The 13,683-nt window shown below is 39.9% G+C and overlaps 2 protein-coding genes across 4 annotated transcripts in view; both read right to left on the bottom strand.

Annotated features, from left to right (window-relative positions):
• Window positions 1-13,683, bottom strand: part of fgfr1a (fibroblast growth factor receptor 1a) — a 38,333-nt gene that overhangs the window by 21,566 nt on the left and 3,084 nt on the right. For all 3 annotated transcript variants that reach the window (XM_074669585.1, XM_074669583.1, XM_074669584.1), the window contains exon 2: window positions 11,242-11,422. In XM_074669585.1, the coding sequence (XP_074525686.1) occupies window positions 11,242-11,395 (154 nt within the window). In that variant the 5' untranslated portion in view covers window positions 11,396-11,422. The remainder of the gene's footprint in view (window positions 1-11,241; window positions 11,423-13,683) is intronic.
• Window positions 7,227-9,848, bottom strand: LOC141789989 (E3 SUMO-protein ligase ZBED1-like). The gene is made up of 3 exons (XM_074669610.1): window positions 9,729-9,848; window positions 8,903-9,572; window positions 7,227-8,382 (listed from the first exon to the last, which is right to left on the bottom strand). The coding sequence occupies exons 1-3, from the start codon at window positions 9,846-9,848 to the stop codon at window positions 7,364-7,366; spliced, it is 1,809 nt and encodes a 602-aa protein (XP_074525711.1). The 3' UTR covers window positions 7,227-7,363.

Below are 13,683 nucleotides of genomic sequence, written 5' to 3'. Positions count from 1 at the left end.
TAAGAGGAGCTGAGAAAACAATTTGCTGTGTAACCAAGTCAAATCTATTCAATCAGAAAATCCCTTTCCAACTTATTACAGCAGCAAAGAGTTACAATATTAAAACTTTTCCCTGAATGACAAAATTTAAAAATTAACAACAGTGATACCTGTTTTCATTACAGCAGCACAAAAAATACAAACTCCCAACTTCACCTTTACTTTCCCCTAAGGAAAATTTGCTTTGCAGGCTGACAGAAAACACAAAAACAAATAAAACACAATAAATCACATCCAGATACCACACTGAAGAGGGCGAGTACACAAATACCCTGAAGCACAACTGTAGGCAGCACTATCATTACATTGCAGAGGAAACAAATGTATAGTATCTGTCATTTTCCAAAACTCAAATTTAGTTGTGCAGCAGCTTGTGTTAAGAATGATTTTTTCATCCTGTTGGCTTTAGCCTTTGGCTGCCGGTCTTTGGACTTATTATCAATAACTAGGGACCTGCTAGTGCTCACAGTGCTGGTACAGGAAAATATCTGAACTCAAGCTCACCTGAAAATTCTGTAAAAAGTAACTTGAAGCAAAATGAGAATGTTTTCTTCCAAGCGAGGGTGGCCTATCAAGCACTTTCATATCAAATATTAAATCTTAATCATCACTTAAAATCCAGGACAAGTATGAGATAATGGTAACGATATTAAGGGAGTTTACATTTTTTCCCGTAATTTTATATATTTTTTAATCATATATTTTGATTATATTGTATCATATCATATTATACTATATCATATCATATTATATTATATTATATTATATTATATTATATTATATTATATTATATTATATTATATTATATTATATTATATTATATTATAATTTATTTTATGGATTTTTGTGACTGTTTTTTGGTCAGCTCTGTTTATCAATGACTGCAGTTTAAACCGGAGTCAAATTTCTTGTATACTTTGAATCAGAATCAGCTTCATTCGCCGAGTATTTCAGAGGTATGAAGCTCAAAGCCAACAGCGTGTGAGTTGGAGCCTCAGAAAAATACACAGAAAATAAAAAACTGCAAAGGGACCAGATGAGATTGCAGTCTCTGAACTTTTGTAACTGATGTAACTTACTTTACTCCACCAGTATTATCTATGTTTTATCTGTTCCTAATGTTTTCTTTTATGGAGCACCGTGGGCCACAAACTTGTTTGTATGAGAACCTTTATTTAAGTTAAGTTTATTAGTGTGCACTGCTGAATCTCATAATTTGAATATGGTGTAAAGGTAAATGTATCTTCAAAGCTGGAATAAAAACAGTAAGACTTATTAAATACAAATTCAGCACACACAGGGTGAAGCATTTAAGTATTTACTGGATTCAATGCTTGTGATTATTATGATTTGAAACATATCACTCTGTATGTATGCAATCTAAATAACAGGAGATTCACTTTTCAATTGAACTAATATAAAAATCCATAACATTCAAATTTATTGAGATAAATCCGTGAATCTTAATCAGATGCCATCAGAGCAGAAACAACATTGTAAATGCCAAACTGTAAATTTGAACTTTCTGTGATGTGGCTGTAAAAACTGTCTGAGACAGAGAAAGAGACACACACAGACCAGAGGGAAGAGCAGCTGCATACAAACTATCCTGTGTTTATTCCGGCAAGTTTATGTTGAGATGCAGCAGCATTTCTGAATTCTGTAAACACTGCTTTCTCTCCTGCTCATGGCAGCTTCAGCAATATCTTGCTGTTTAATTTTTTTTTTGAACAACCTTTATTCACAAATGTCTGTCAGTAAATTCAGATACAATTTCTGTCAAGATTAAAGGAAGAAGACAACAACAACAAAACTGAATCTTATGGGTTTTGAGCATCTGACCTCTTTTCTTTTCTTGTCTACATGGCTTTTTCCTGTATACAGCCCCTTCAACCAATAACGAAGATATTAACATTACAAAATGAAACCAGAACACTTGTGATAGCAGAAATGATCTATGGCTGACAGATTTTATATTGGTAATCTAACATCTGTCATAAATCAAGTCTGTAATTACAGATACTTCAGTATTTACTCATTGTGCTCCCTGTAGAATCAATTAAATGTAATTAAACGGTCAAACTGCTCCTCATAACCCTGAGTCCACATGATATTTGATTAAGTCTTATTTTGCAGCCAAACGAAAGAGAAAATAGTTTTATTAAAAGGACAAAGGCAAAGTTTCTCACAATCCATCTTAATGGAAAATACTGACTTTATTGATTAAGTATCAGAGCAGCTGTCTAACATTTAGTAACTGGACATCTTGTTTTCATTCAAGCAGCACCCTGTGGTCAACACCTGTGGAAGAAGTGCAGTTTCAATCTTGTCACCAGCACCGTCTCTTCTCAGCAACAAAATCTAATCTAGATGAGCAAATTCCTGCTGGGAGCGATCCCCACCGATGAGATCTGAACCCGGCTCAAAGCACACAGTGTGTTTGTTCACGTACTTCCTCACAACAGGAAGCATATCTGTACGGCTCAACCTCAGCACAACATCAGCAGACCTGACTAATCCCTCCCTCCATCACAACAAAGGCCCCCTAACAATAAAGGGGAAGAGGGAGCACTGAGCATGTGCAGAGGAGCGGGAGCCGGTCGGGGCCTGCAGCGGCAGGTTCTAGTGCCAGTTGCTATGGTGACCCCACTTGGGCCTAGTAAAGGTATTTCCTGGATCACATATGTCTGACAGGCCCTTAATCCCAGCAGGAAAAGGGGCCAGGGGGTAGGATCAACTTTCTCCTCAAAAACAAAACCAAAGGGGGGAAAGCAGAGGAGGCACGCAGAGATGGGCTGCAGATATCAAACCTGCACGCGGCTTTAAACCCGAGGTCTCGCTCTGCGCCGTGTGTGGGGCGACCAAGTGTGTGTTTTTGTCCCTGCCCTCTAAATGGAGATGCCACTGATAAGACTGTGTCAACATCCCAGCTGTTAATCTGGCTGCAGACATCATAAACGGCCCGTAAAAGCTGTTAAATTTGCTCGTTGCTTTATTGTAGGCCACAGTCGGGACCATTTGTGCTTCTGTGACAACCTCCTTTAAACTAAAGTCAGATAAACACAACACGGTCACGTCATCTCGACCACTGTAAAAAAAAAAAAAAAAAGGGCAGAAACAGCAGTACATCTGCCTGAAAATGTAAGGCAGACAAAGAGCAACACATTTGTGTAACTTTAAGTAAACTTTAGCAAAGTCTTGACGCTGAGGTAAGAGCTACACATTTCCTTTGAATCTGACCGTTTCATCTTAATTAATCCTGCTGCTGCTGTGATTGGATTAAAATGGATTAAGGGGCATATTTTCAGAAAGTAACCCATCTGGAACGCTCCTTCGTGTGTTCTTCCAACCACTTGGAAGAATTGATTGACGTAGCTCAAAATCAGCCTAATTACAGAAATCATGAAAGGAATTTTGTGCAGGAGAAAGCACTGAGAGGTGAAACATGGGGGAGAAAGCTCACTAGTCTGTAAAAACCAGGACCAACAGAAAGGAAAAGTTGGCGCCAGACTCGAAACCTTCTCCGGGTACGGGATAGGAAGCAATATGCCGCGTGAATGACTTGTGGGATTTCCTGCTCTCACTGGAGTGATGGTTGAATGCAGTAAAGTCCGCCTGGTCGAGGCTCTGCTGTGGCACAAACAGGGGAAATAGTTGAAGCTCCCTTTAACCACAGCAGAGTGAGGGGAGGGTGACGTAAAGGGGGGATTGATTAGAGACAAAAGACAGGACTAGCAGGACAAATGGGACAATGCCTATTAGCAAGCCCCAAACATCCAGAGAGTGAGTGTCCCTCCTGAAAGCTCTCCAGTGGAGGAGCTTTTCATTCCTAAATGAGCCGCTGACAATCAGCATGGATTAACACTCGGGAGCTACGAGGATTACTGAGCACAGCAAAAGTTGTTCCAGTGTCATTCAAATGAGCTCAGCTACATGTAGCCTCACTTTACAGCTCTAATGGACAAGCAGGAAAAACAGAACCTCCCAGAAGATTTAATGAATCCAGTTTGATAATCTCCAGATTTCACTGATTAATAATTATCAGGATTACGGAGAGAGTTTTGTTATTTCTACGCTAGCCTACAACATCTGTTTAAACGTGTGAATTCAAACATGTTTGATTTTTGTTGCAGCAAGCTTCATTAGAAACAAGTTTTCTTCATCTAAAAACTTATAAAGTTCTGCTGATCCAGAAGTTTTTACTCATTCACCACTCAATCCTTGTCCATTCATGATGATTAGAGAAAATATTTTTGATTATTTTACACTGTTTAATACTTTTAAATCTAGTTTTTCATTCAAACCCACAAAAGTTGGGAGAAACTCTACAGTGAATCCTTAAATTTTTGTTTTAACCACACTCACATTACGACAAAGTTTTTTTTTCAATGTTAATATTTTGAACAGTTAACTCTAATGTTTGCATTGCAGGGAGATTTTTTCTGATGGTATTATTCTTTAACACAAATTCACATTACACTTTTTAGAAAATAGTAAACAATAACAACAACAAATAAACCAATAAAGCACAAGTAAAGGCACAAATCAATGGAGTTAGAGCAGTGCATTTTTTCCTTGCATAGTTCTTAAAAAGTATTATAAACGTTTAGAGCAGATTTTTATTTAGTTTTTTTTTTTTACAAATTGAAAAAAGCAATAACAAATTATCTAGAAATAAATAAATAAAAGACATATAAAAATGTGTTTGTTTATTTTTAGATAAGAAGGTACCTACAGCTGTCTCCCCCAATCTTCTTAAATGTCTTGTGCTTACCTCTGAACAAAAGTTAGTTTCTCAAGGGTAAGGGAATGTGATAGACTTGCAAACTTGGTTTGATGGTAGATCAAGAATTTAGCTATATTTTAATGATACTCTTGTTTTATTAAATATTTTTCTGTTATAAATTCTGGGGAAAGTTTTACAGATGTCTAAGGACCAACTATTTCAAAACGACAAGAAGCACTTCTTAATCTTTGTGCTGATAGAGAAGTAACAATAGTTTAAGTCATGTAGTGCTCACATTTAAACAGTTCTGCGTTGATGGATCCATGTCACTCTGCAATTCTCTGCTTGAAAGTATTGTGGTTTGTATAATATTTTGATTACCTGCTTCCAGTATTGCTTTCTTTTTTTTGCTTTTTCATGGGGAGCAGCTTACAAATTGGTCTTGTGACTTGCCTGATCATGTAAAAAGTTGAATGAAAAACAAAAGTAAATTCAGTGCTTATAATGTTTCTTTGGATTTAACAAACAGCAGTAATTACAAGGAGGAGGAACAAGGAGGAGATGTTAAATTTCTAAATTCAGAGTTTTGTACATTTAAGTAGCACTATGCTTTCAAATGGACCAATCACAAGACATGCAGCTCACGTCATAGGGAGATAAGGTTACATTTAGAAAGATTGATGTTTTTCACGCTTCTTCTTGGTTTCTTTGTGTCTGTTTTTCAAATGGATGATGTGGTTCTCATATGTTCATGTTGCTGCTGGAAGCTCATCTTCTAAAACTGTCACTGAAGCATGTCTAACACACTGCATGTTGCTGATCTTTCTCTGTGACAGTGTCATACTCTAACACTGTAACATTTTCATTCAGAGTTTGTCCGACAGGTGACTTTTTTTATGGCTGATAGAAAAAAAAACTCTTCTGTAAGTCTGCAGATAAATTTACAAGCCTGCCTGCATTAAAATTTATGCTGGCACTATTCACTAGAGTCAATCGATGCTGATGATCAAACAGTACATCCTGGGAAATGCTATTAGAATAAACTGTTATAAATTGTACCATCTGTAGCTCATAACTACTGTTTCACAACATGGCATGTATAGGTTGCTGTCATAAAGCATCTGATCATCAGTTTCCTTGATTTTAAAAAAATTAAAGTTGAATTTTAACTGTAAGATTTCAGGTATTTAAGTATCTGATATTGAATGATTTTCTTCCTGTTTCCTGATAATTCCAAACTTTCACACAAAACAACAAAAAAAGAAGTTGCTCTGTGAAAGACTTACTTTATTTGAGCACTCTGTCGAAACAATTTTTCTAACGTTTATAGCTGTTTATTTTTGGATGTGAATGAATCTGGCAGGTAACAAGTTAATCTGGTGTGAACTTGAAGTTTGGTCCACTTGTTATTCATCAGCAGAGCCCAGCTCCTCTGGGCCTCCTGAAAAGAGTCTTTTCTCAGACTGTGGCAGCTCCACTGAAGGGTCAGAGGCTCGTCTGCTTTGACTGACAGCAGAGCATCGAGTCCAACACTTCCTCTGAGAGCAGCATATAAATAACTTCCTGACATTTTAGCCTCACAACCAAAAAACAAATACATGAACCCTGAAATGTTAAAAACACAGGGAATGATCACACAGAATCAAAAATGAGGGGGACCATGTGACCCTCGAGGACATCCAATCCTGACTCTAAGTCCAGTGAGTATTCTTTTCTTATGTGAACGCTGCACAACAACAGAAAAAGCCTGACAACGAACAAAGCAGCTCGCATAAAACATGACCATTTACATACTATCTAGGGCTGGGCGATATGGGTCAAAAGTCATATCCCGATATATTTAGGCTTAATATCGGTATACGATATATATCCCGATATTTTTTTCTGCAAAGTGAGAGCAAATGTTCAGTCAAAGTCAAAGTCAAATATGACATGTCACAAGTAGTTTTATTGAAGCTGGCTACTTCAGTGAAAAGTGGCAAAATCAAATGAATAAATAATAAACAGGTTTCTTCACCTGGTTCATGAAAAAACGCTCAGTTGTTCAAATAATAAAATGTAAACATAAATACTGTGTAACAACAGGAGTACCTTTTTTGAAATAAAAGCTCTGTAAGGTGCACATTTAAATAAAAATATATCTTAAATAAAAATAGCCTATAAAATAAAATAGGCCAATCTTTTTCTGAAATAAATCTATTCATGAAAAAAGTAAGATAATTTTTTTTTAGTTTGACAACTATAAATTGCTCATTGAAATCAAATTACTGATTTTCTTCTCCTTTCCAACACCTTTACAGATGCAACCAAGGAACATTACAAAAGAACAAAATATGACAGCCCCTAGTAAGAGCAGCATTTATATATCAAGAAATAACAAAATTAAGTGCTCGGTTTAAGCAAAAAATGTAAACATCAGCTTGAGATTTACCTTTTCCTTTTTGTTAACTCATTTTCTTATCTGAACAGTCTCAACCAGTTGCACAAGAAACAGACTATCAACTCAATAAACATTTTCCCCCTGTTTTTCTATTTTGATAAACAGTAGTGCGGTCTTGAGGTAGACATCAGAAGACAGAGAAGCGTGTCCTCCTTCATTTAAAGATTTTGTGCGAGAAACACCAGCCTGTCAACCATATCCGGCTTCAGAGATGCTCTGTGGCAGGTCACGATATTGCCACTGCAGCTGAAAACCCTTTCGGAGGGTGAACTGGTTGCTGGAACCAAGAGATATTTTTTTGCCAGGTGGCTCAGAGCTGGAAAGACAACTTCATGATCCTTCCACCACTTGAGGGGATCAGTGTCACTCTCCACACTTGCTGACTGCAAGTAACTTGACAGTTCATTTTCAATAGCCTCCCTCAGGGTTGATGCTGTGGTGGTAGCTGTGCGCTGCTTGAAGAAGCTTGCCAGTGTCTTCTTAGCTTTTGGTGCAACTGCACCTTCTCCATCTGCAGGCTCAGGCACAGTGAGTAGGTAAGGTGGCTGACAGCTGCTCTGATCAGCCAGTAGCATCTCCACATCCAAGACAGCTCTGTGCTTCAATGCATCAACTTTTTCACTTGGGATGTAGGTGGCCCTGAACCGTGGATCCACAAATGAAGCCATCTCCAACAGGTCAGTAGTGGCTGGGTCAGAATACTTGCTGTTGAGGTACTCAAGAATGCTGGTCTTGATTGATTTGCAAAGCTCGCTGTCACCCTCTTCACATGCCAGGAGACTTTCGTTAAAAAGGTGCAGCACAGGTTTCACATATGATAGAGTGACGTACTCCTCACCTGACAAAGCATCGGTAAATTCCTGGAGAGGTTTCAGTACCTTTTGAACAGCTTCTAGGACCTCCAAGTCCTGCCAGCTAGGGACAAGGTGCCTGGTCTTTTTGTCACCAGACAGGACTTTGGCCAGTGCTGCTTCCTGCTCCAGGACTCTCTCTATCATCTGTTGCCTTGATCCCCAGCGTGTGGCAGATTCAGTTATGAGTTGGTGACTTGGCAGACCCAGCTGAATCTGAACTTCAGCAAGATGTCTCCTTTTCTTCCAGCTGTATGAAAAACAGCTCACAATTCTCTTGCACAGAGAAATGGCCCGGGTGACGCGCTTGTCACTCATGCCATGTCCTATAAGAATAATAAAAAACTATTAATCAAATGGGCTTATGTGAGAAATTTGACTCTGGTTTCACTTTAACACACTCATATAACTAAGTGCTTTCCAAAATCAAGCTTTAGAAATACTCCACATCATAATATATAATTATTTTGTTTCATAGTTTATTTTTTAATCAACACCAGTCCTAATCTTGTTGTTTTTCTTAGTATTTATACTATTTTTTAATGCTACTTCATATTATAACTCCACAAAAACTCCACAATGTTTGGGCCTATGTATTAACATAAGTTTCTAGTCATTTTGCAGTTTGCTCTTTCAATCCAGAGAAAAAAACTTAAGTCTATCATAATAGTTAAATCTGTTACCTTGATGAAATCAACAGGCTAACCAGCATTTTAAAGTCATAATTACCTCACCTTTACCAGCTGTAACATTAAAGTGGTAAACACAACAGTGTAACACTAATTCTTATCCAGTAGTTTTATAAATATGTATTATGAAATCTACCGTTCTGTGTTATGCACTCACCAATGGCCAAGTGTAGTCTGTGCCCGAAGCACTGCATCCTCAGCCACTCGTTCAGCTCGACCGCTTTAACAATATTGCTCCCGTTGTCGGTTGTTATAGCAACCTGATGCTTTTCTCGGAGCTTCCAGCTTGCAATAGCGTCCTGCAGGGCCTCAGCTATATGTTCACCGGTGTGATCCTGGGGAAAATAACTTGTTTGGAGACATGCTGTTTTCAGCTCCCAGTCTTTAATGAAGTGAACTGTGACGCTCATGTACGGCTCACACGTCCTGCTCGACCACATGTCGCTAGTCAATGCAAAATGGGTCACGTTAGCGAGCTGGTCAGCTAGGCTCTGCCTGACTTCAGTGTACATTTGTGGCAGCGCCTCTCGTGCGAAGTAGTTGCGGCTGGGAAGCTCATACCTCGGGTCCATAGTTTTCAGTAGCTTTTTGAATCCGACTTGTTCCACAGTTGCAACAGGGACCATATCTTTAGCGATGTGATAGGACACCGCTTTCGTTATAGCACACCACTTGTCACTTTTCTTTTCATAAGGCACACTGCGGGAAAATGAGGCTTGCAGTGGGCTTTGTTTCAGGGCGGGAGCTTTTTCGGTTTGAGGATGACTTGCGGCTGGGGCCTCTGTAGCGCGCAGCTTCACACACTCTTCGTACTGTAGTTTATGCCACTGTTTTAGGTGGTGAAAAAGATTTGTCGTGCTTCCACCCCTGGCTGCAACTTGTTTATTGCACTCTCTGCATATAATGTGATTTTGTTGCTCGTCTGACACTTTGAAACCGAACCACCTCCAAATTACTGAGCCACTGCTTTTTCTTTTACTGACCAACTCCTCCTTCGCGTATTCTGCAGCCGTTGTTGTTTGCTCCATGTTTGGTGAAGAGTGCCGAAGTGTTTCTGTCCCACCGAAGAGTTTCTGTCCCGCAGCCATTGTTGCTTCCTCCATGCTTACTGAAGAGTGCCGGAGTGTTTCTGCCCCTCCCCCTCCTGTGCATGAAAGAGGAGGGGGCGGGGGCGAGGGTGCGGGTGCAGAGAGCTCTGGGTCTGCAGCGCATCAGAACAGAAATTTGAACTATATCGATATAAATGATATAGTCTAATTTCATATCACATTTAAAAATATATCGATATAATTTTAATATCGATATATCGCCCAGTCCTAATACTATCATTTAGTTTCCCTCACCGAGACAAAAGGAATTCAACCAAATGCTTCTGCTCTGATTGTTTGTGGACAGCTGAAGCCATCCGTCACCCAGCAGGGGAGCGGGGGGAAAGTGAAGCATTCCCAAGCAGGAGTCAGTGGGGGAGCGGAGGGAAAAGGCACGGAGCTGCATAGATAGTACCTGGCCATTTGGTGATTAAGAACAGGGTGGAGTGTAACTGCATCAGACTTCCCCCACCCCCCTGAAAATTTATGGCTCACCTTAGAAGACAAACATTCCCTTCAGAAACCCAATCCTCCAGGATAAGAGAGGGCTGAGAGTAGCATCTTCTTTCCTTTTTTCAAAAACAGGCTAATTTATAGTTTCCCTGGCAGTTAACTCCCCTCTCAGTGACAACAAATACCTTTTCATTACAAAGGAGGAGAGGAGCAGGGACTGGAGGTAGTGGGGCTGCCCTCAGGCTACAGATGGGAGTCATTTACTCCTCCCTGTTCCACTGTCGGCTTGAACACAGCCGCAACAAGTTTATTTTAAGGCTTACAGCCCAACAGAGACCCTCTTGCTTAATTACTCTAATTATAATGCTGTGCTTTATCATATTCTCTTCTGCTCTCCACTTCCGACTGTAGAGTGTAAACATCCAAACCCATCTACCCACAAGTCCAGGCAGCTATTACGCTGCTGGACTCTTTCCAAGACACACATTTTTAAGGATTCGATTTCAGTGCCTCTTTCCCCTTTTCGGAACTTTAGTTGTGCAACAGCCAGGACAGACAGAAAACCTAAAGCCGTACGTTTCCGTTTAAGATGAAAATAGCATAATTGGGGAAAAGTCTCAGAGGGAAAATGATCACCATGTGAACTGGTGTTACTAAAAGTCAGAGTAGCGCTCCATCTGACGCAGTAAAGAGCGTTCAAACATCAGACTGAAAAGGGGGTGGTGGAGGAAACACTGACGCTACAAAGGACAGACTCCACCAAAGCCTGGACTGAGTTAGGGGAACATTCCTGTACAAAGAACAAAGCTTTGATTATCAAGGCGGGAGCCGAGATAAGTCAGACTTAATAAGTTTGGAGGTTCAAACAGCTACTTGATATCTAATAATACAGCAACCAGCAAAAAGCAACTTTCAAATAAAGCACGAGAAGCTTGAAGTTGTGATGCCGTCTTACCTTCATCGTTGCTGGCAGGCCGGCTCTGAGTCCTTAAAACTTGGCAAAATAAAGTCAGAAACAGAAGTAAACTTGGCCTCATCAGCATCCTGCTGAAGGAGCTATAACCGCTGGCTTTTCTGCGACTCGAACTCCATTCAGACCCACGGGGCATCAGCAGCAGGGCATCTGCAGTGCTCGACTGGAAACACCAAAATAAGAGAAGAAAATTACTGCATGACAACATGGGTAACTCTGATTTCAAAGGGCAGTTTAAGGTGGGAAAATGCATTTATTGAAGTTTCAGATGAGGAAGGTAGAAGTAAAAGTAAGCATGCCAAATAAATTCTCTTAAAGGCTTTCTGTGGTTTTTCAAACCTGAAACAAGAAGGAGAAACCATGTACGAGTAGCAAACTGTACTTTTGTTGACAAGGAAGTTCCTTGCTCTTCAAAAGGATAGAAGAGAATATTCTGTTCGTCTACGCGGTTCAAGGTGGGAACTTCAGCTTTCAGGCCTTCTCGTACAAAAACACTGATAAGAAACTGCACAGCTCCAGAAACGCTCTGATAGCTTGGGCAAACAAACACGGAGACATCCTGCTCACATCTGAGGAATTAATTGTTTTTCTTTCAAACTTCAAAGTGTCGACTGAAGTCTGAACTCATAAAGAGTCTCCTGACTCTCAGATATAAAGTTTTTTTTAGAGCAACTTTTTCTGCTTCAATCCAGAAATGGTGGAGAAACCTCTGGGCACAGTGCTGTACCAGTGTGTGACCCTCTTCTGCACATCTGCTCACATCATCACCTCTGCAGCATCTGGCTCCAGAGATTAACACTTGGCCTGGACCCCCATAACCCCCCTTGAGGAATTTGTTTAAGACCAAAAAACTACAGCTGGTTATGTGACACCCTTGTAGAGAGAGACCGCCAAGCCATCATTTCTATGCTGAGAGATCTATCACCTAACAGTTGGTTTTTTGAGCCTAAAATGACCCCCTCCCCTGCAGCCATTTGCTCCCACAATTTGTCAAAAAGGGCTTCAAGAAAATCTGACAGAAACTTTTTTACTTTCTTTAGGTCAGTGACAGCTCTAGAAAGAAAAATCAACAGTCACATCTGGGTCAGAGAAACCCCAGCATGGTTTATGTTTTCACACAAAGTCATGTTCAGATGCAGCTGCGGTTTCATTCAAGAGGTAATGGCTTGTGTGAGTGTGTGTCACAGAAACAGTCATTGTGTTCTCCTAAAAAACCAATTCAATTTCACTTTCCAAGAATGGTCCAGTGTTCCAGCAGCTGAGCTGGGCCAAGGGGGTCCGAGGGGGATAAAGAAGCTTGGTCATCGCCACTCTGTAAGCAGTGAGTCAGTGTTTGGGAGGAATCCAAGAAAGTGCTTCTGCTGCCAGACAGAAGGAGCCGAAGAGAGCGGAGCACAGCGTTCCCTCGACCCTCGTCACAGCAACAACCGTCAATAATTGAAAGAGGAGGAAGTGGCTTCTTTAAGTGTGACACAACACTGTGTCATCAGCTCCCATGGGAGCAGGAGTTAAACACAGTTTGTGTTATACACAAAGCAAACACTCATGTTGTATCAATGAGCTGTTCTGAGAGGAGGCTGACTGACGTGTGAGCGGGCTGATGTTAACCACTCCATGCTCATCATATATATCACAATCAGATCAATAGATGCTACAAACATATGGACAGCTTTTTTTGCTTCATTTATCTGGATTTATAAACTGTTGTGAGTACAGAATACACTTCAGTAAAACAGCTTTAAGAAATAAAAGCACAGAAAAAAAACATACAAGAAGAGTCAGGGCCTGTGTCCACTGACAGTGTTCCTGTTAGCAGCACCCACTAGCTCAATTATGGAGAGCTTCTCACCTGCCCATACTGTTTCTATGAAACAAAAAAAATTGTCTTGAAGCCTTTCCACCTCTATTGGTAGCGACAGCAACATTAGTAAGCTTCATGTTTGCTTTCATTTAAGGACATATTACAAAGAATGAAAACAATAGAAAAGAACTGGTCCTGGCATTGGTGGCAGTTTTTATAGAGTGGAATTCTGCCCTTAATTTAAAAAAAATGCATGTGATTTTTTCTTCTTTGTTAATACTGAAAGCCTGTCCATTCATAATTTTGAGGAATTGTTGAGAAAGAGGTTAAATTATTGAGTGTGACAATATTCTCAAAGTTGGCTTTAGTAAATTAAATAGAAGCTGCCAGCAAAAAAACAGAGTTGTGGACACAGGCCCTTATGATTTCAGTTTTATTGTTTTGTTTTTCTCTTTAAACCTTTAAAAGTCTCTTTTGTTGCTCATACTGGACATAACTCAGCGGCAAAGGAATTGTAACAGATTCATATGGGGAGAGCTGTTATGTAACGGTTTGTGGTCCAGACTGGTTTGAGATTGAAAACTGAAAATATCACAGTGTCATAATATCCTCATCTATAGAGT

The sequence above is a fragment of the Halichoeres trimaculatus genome, unplaced genomic scaffold (assembly GCF_033239565.1).
Source record: "Halichoeres trimaculatus isolate MK-OKI-2021-1 unplaced genomic scaffold, fHalTri1.1 fHalTri1_scaffold_5, whole genome shotgun sequence".
Taxonomy (NCBI): Eukaryota; Metazoa; Chordata; class Actinopteri; order Labriformes; family Labridae; genus Halichoeres; species Halichoeres trimaculatus.
The sequence above is the reverse complement of the archived record's forward strand: the minus strand, read 5'-3'. Positions and strand labels throughout refer to the sequence as shown.